This window comes from Argentina silus, assembly GCF_951799395.1.
Source record: "Argentina silus genome assembly, chromosome: 8".
In the NCBI taxonomy this organism is placed as follows: domain Eukaryota; kingdom Metazoa; phylum Chordata; class Actinopteri; order Argentiniformes; family Argentinidae; genus Argentina; species Argentina silus.
In genome coordinates this window covers 22,898,482-22,902,978 of record NC_139662.1, presented here as the reverse complement: position 1 = coordinate 22,902,978, position 4,497 = coordinate 22,898,482, and the positions used below count along the sequence as shown (strand labels likewise).

At 49.9% G+C, this 4,497-nt stretch overlaps 1 protein-coding gene across 1 annotated transcript in view; it reads right to left on the bottom strand.

Annotated features, from left to right (window-relative positions):
• Positions 1–736: 736 nt before the first annotated feature.
• cttnbp2nlb (CTTNBP2 N-terminal like b) overlaps positions 737–4,497 on the bottom strand; it is a 23,243-nt gene continuing 19,482 nt past the window's right edge. Inside the window, exon 5 of the mRNA XM_083674939.1 lies at positions 737–3,961. Within this exon, the coding sequence (XP_083531065.1) occupies positions 2,636–3,961 (1,326 nt within the window). The 3' untranslated portion in view covers positions 737–2,635. The remainder of the gene's footprint in view (positions 3,962–4,497) is intronic.

Sequence of the window (4,497 nt, the reverse complement as noted above, 5' to 3'; positions counted from 1 at the left end):
TTATATTTACATTTTTAGTCTAGAAACAAGGACAATGGAGTCACTTACAAACCCCTCACCTCTGTGCTGCTTAGGTGGCATCTCGACCTGTGTCGTCCTGTCCCCTGAATCAATCATCAGTTAGGCCACAATCTCAGCAACAGCCTGAAAGCCCACAAGCTCTCATCAAATCTTTAACAAATTCGGGGAGAGAGTCGTCGCCGTCACCTTCACACCACCGGGCAGGTATTTCAAATGCGAGTTACCGAACTCAGAACTAACGGACCAAAGTGGCCTCTCGTTTTCAAAGGATTCCTCAGATGTTTCTCCCGGGCTTTCGGTGACTTGGTCCTGTTCTAGCGGTGCTTGATCCTCACTGTCAACGTTAACAGCAGTGGCAGTGGTCGAAACATCCCCAGACTCCCCAATAAATGCTCCTGATCAATTCTCTTCGTTGATTGACGGAAGAAAGTGGATGAGGAGAGCATCGTTATCCACGGGAGAAGGTTTGACAGGTTGAGATCCGCAAGTAGGACCAAGCAGGAGCAGAAAGACAAGGCGCTGTATTATCTCCGTAAGTCGTAATGGTTACAGCCTTATCGTTATTCTTGCGGATATTGTGCCTCTCAAAAGGACTAAAGGTGGAAGGTTTGACTCTGTGCGAACATCACACCTGCGCTTAATTAGCATGTATCATCCAATCAAAATCAATGTCTGAAACAACCACGCGATAAGAACCAGACTGATAGAAATGACATCAATTTACTGATCCACGGGATGTTTATTTGGAAACGCATACAACCAAATGCAGACTCATTTTGCATAGTTCAGTTACACAAGGACAAATGGCAGTGTACTGTCAGAGTCATTAGGAAACAGAACAACTGATGTGAACTGAATAAAGCAACTGCATTATCGGTGCTTTTGTTTATTTTTGTTTATAATTTTATGAAATAACATAAACAACCACACATAGAAGACCAATATGCCTAGGTAAAGAATGTGTTAGATTATGAAACAAAGTATAACAGTGTTTTTGAATCAACACAATGTGTCCCTTGTTTGATCAAGATGTAAACATAGATTTATGTTTAACTTAGGCTACGTAACACAAAGACATGATTAGGCTACAGCAAGTCTGACCTCTGGTCCCCATCTTGTTAATGAGCTTTACAAAAGGTCTAGGGTTCTGGAGAATCAGGACTTTTCTCTATAAACAATATCACAAGATGCTTGTTCTGAACGTGGTCCCTTTTCGATTAAATATAATGTTCCCTGAATAAAATGTTTTGTGATGATATTTGAGAATCACCTTGTTTTTCTAGCCTAGCGCAAGGTGTGGATGAGGGTTTCTACCTCCTCATGAAGAAGTAATTCAGTGTATTCACTAGAGTATGCACACATATGACAACACATGCATGGGTAGCTATGTCATGCGGTTATGTACTGTACAAATTATAAGTTTTTTTTTGTTTTTTTCCTTCTGCAACAATCCCAAAGGACTGTGACTGTCCAACTGAGGCCATAGTGTTTTAGTATTCTATAAAGACTCCAATTGTAGATTTTACTGAATAGAGAAGCAAACATGGTAGAACTGATTCACGGGTTAATAGGTTTATTGCAGTTGTGGTACATCTGCATTTGCTAGAACAAATTCCATTTAGTTTCCTCTTATTTACATGTTCAAGACTTCCCACTTGGGGAACAGTAGTGTTTGTATTGCTTTAGGGGGCTGGACCGCTGCATGGACATGGTCCTCTCATATACTTTGTAGGGTTATTAGGATAAGATAAAGTTAATGTCGCCTGTTAACTCTGATCTAAGGTTGGTCTTGCATGGTCCTTACTTCTGGTTCAGGTTAGGGTTGGGGGATGGTAGGTCTACAGGCCACATCCAACCAGAGAGACTCGTCTCCATGTCCCTGTACAGGCCACATTAGTTTGGTCAGTTTAGCTTTATTGATTTTTAGTTCAGACATCTCTATTACACAGTTGGTGTCCTGTGGGAATTACTAAATAGGCTATGATAAATATGATCACTTTAAAAGACGGATATACGACAAAAACAACTATTTAAAAATCGATTACAAATCTGTTACAAAAAAAAACAAAAAATCAATAACCAATGTAACCAAAAAACATATACATCTAATAAAAGGATCCAGAATATAATGTATTTAATTTAAACAAAACAGTGTTTCAGATCGTTTGCAAGGTAGTGTCAGAAAGAGGGGATGGGGTAGGGGGATGGGGTAGGGGGATGGGGTAGGGGGGTGGGATAGGGGTAGGAAAACTGATGCAGCTACAACTGTATTACAGTCTTGTTTGACATACGTATATCAGCTGCAAACTGCTGGAAGGGAGGGCATGTAGGACAGGAATGTAGAACACCACAGAGTTAGCCCTTAGCTGTTAGCCCTTAGCTGCTAGCCCTTAGCTGTTAGCCCTCAGCTGCTAGCCCTCAGCTGCTAGCCCTCAGCTGTTAGCCCTCAGCTGCTAGCCCTCAGCTGCTAGCCCCTGGCTGTTAGCCCTCAGCTGCTAGCCCCTAGCTGTTAGCCCTCAGCTGCTAGCCCCTAGCTGTTAGCCCTCAGCTGCTAGCCCCTAGCTGTTAGCCCTCAGCTGCTAGCCCCTAGCTGTTAGCCCTCCGCTGCTAGCCCCTAGCTACTGGAGGACAGAACCAGGTCTGGCTCTTTGGCCCCCTCCTGCCCGCTACTACTGAGCCCACAGCCCCCTGTCAGCTCTGGGAAGAGGCTGGCCCGGGCTGGGGGGCCAGGGGAGGCTGGAGAGGGGCTCATACCAGGCTTCTTAGGGGGGATGGGGGGCGGGTGGATCCTCTCAGACCGGGGGGTGAGGGGGGAGCGGATGCCCGGAGAGAGGGGTCCGGGCGAGCCTTTACCCCCGGGTGGGGACGCTGCCAGGCTGCGGTAGTCTGTCCCAAACGGGGAGCTGTTGAGCGGGGGCAGTTTGGCCCCCGCCTGCTGGCTGGTGAAGCGGGACAGGACCTGGGTGACGGTGTTGCGGGCCTGCTGCTTGGCAGAGGTGTTTTCGGGCAGAGGAGGGACAGGGGTGGTGGTGGGGGAGAGGTCCCGGGGGGAGAGGGGCGCCAGGCTGCCCTGCTGGAGCTGCTCCAACTCAGCCTGACTCTGGAACTTGTGCCTGGCGGCATGGAAACGCTGGTTGACGCCTGCCTGGTAACAGGACTGATGGAAGCCCGGGCTGACCAGCCGCTTGGCCAGCACAGGGGAGGAGATGGGGGAGGAGGAGAGGGAGGAGGAGGCCGTGCTGGAGGGGGAGAGGTTGGGGTGAGGGTGGGAGTGGGGGTGGGGGTGAGGTTGAGGGTGGAGAGGGGAGTGCGGACTTGGCCCTCCCCCGTTCTCCACGCCGTTCTCCGCCCCCACGACCTCTTGGGGGGGAGGGTCTGTCTCTCTGGGGGGGTGGTGGCCGTTGACCTTTGACCCGGGCGTGGTTTTGGTGCCGTTCGCCTTCCCATCAGCCTCGGTCTGACTCAAGGCGGCCACCACCGCCAATGCCTCCACTGCCATCCTGGGGGGCGCCACCTCCTGCACCTCCTGCGCCTCCTTCCCCCCTCCTCCTCCCTCCACCCTCCTCTTCAGCTCCTCCACCAGTTTCTCCAGCTCCCGGCTCCTCTCCTCCTCTCGTCTGATCCTGGCTCTCAGCTGCTCTCGCTCCGTGTCAAACTCAGCCAGCTGCCTCTCTGCTCTGGCCTCCAGCTGGGCTGCTCTGCCCTGCTCCCCCTCCAGCGCCACCCGGAGGCCCTCCATGGTACTGTTCTCCTCCTCCAGCCTCAGGCGGAGCTGGGAGACTCTCTGGGCCTCCTCCAGGGCCTGGGTGCTGGCTCTCTGGAGCTCCTGGGTCAGGGCGGAGGTCAGCTGCTGCTGTTCAGACAGAGACTCCTCTGCCTGGCCCACCGCTTTCTGCTGCTCCCTCTCCATCCTCCTCACTGTGGCCTGCTCCACCTCCAGCTAGAGGAGAGAGAGAGAGAAAAGAGAGAGGGAAGGATGAGAGAGATAAAAGAGAGAGGGAAGGATGAGAGAGAAAGGTTAAGACTCAAATTGTAAGTTCATATTGAAGTTCATAGATAGGGAAGGTCACAGGTAGGGAACACAAGCACAGATTTGTTGTAGTTCCCACTTCTGACCACAGGGAGGCAGCAGAGCTCTACTTACGTCCCTAGTACGCCCATGTAGCACTATGAGAGTAAGGGAGTGTCATGTGCCATCCACCAAGCTAGAGACGATTGTCTTGCTATTATGTACGTCTAAATATAGAAATAAATAATAATATAATATCAACAAAACTGACCATCAACATGTCTAATTTACCCAATGTTACTAAAAGTCCTGATTGCTGTATATGCAGTTCATTGTGACTCTGTTTGGAAAGACAGGAAAATCTCATGAAGGCCGGGAAACACATGAACACACACAGGGACCCCTCAGGAAGCCCTTCTTATGTAAGGCTGTGTGTGTGTGTGTGTGTGTGTGTGTGTGTGTGTGTG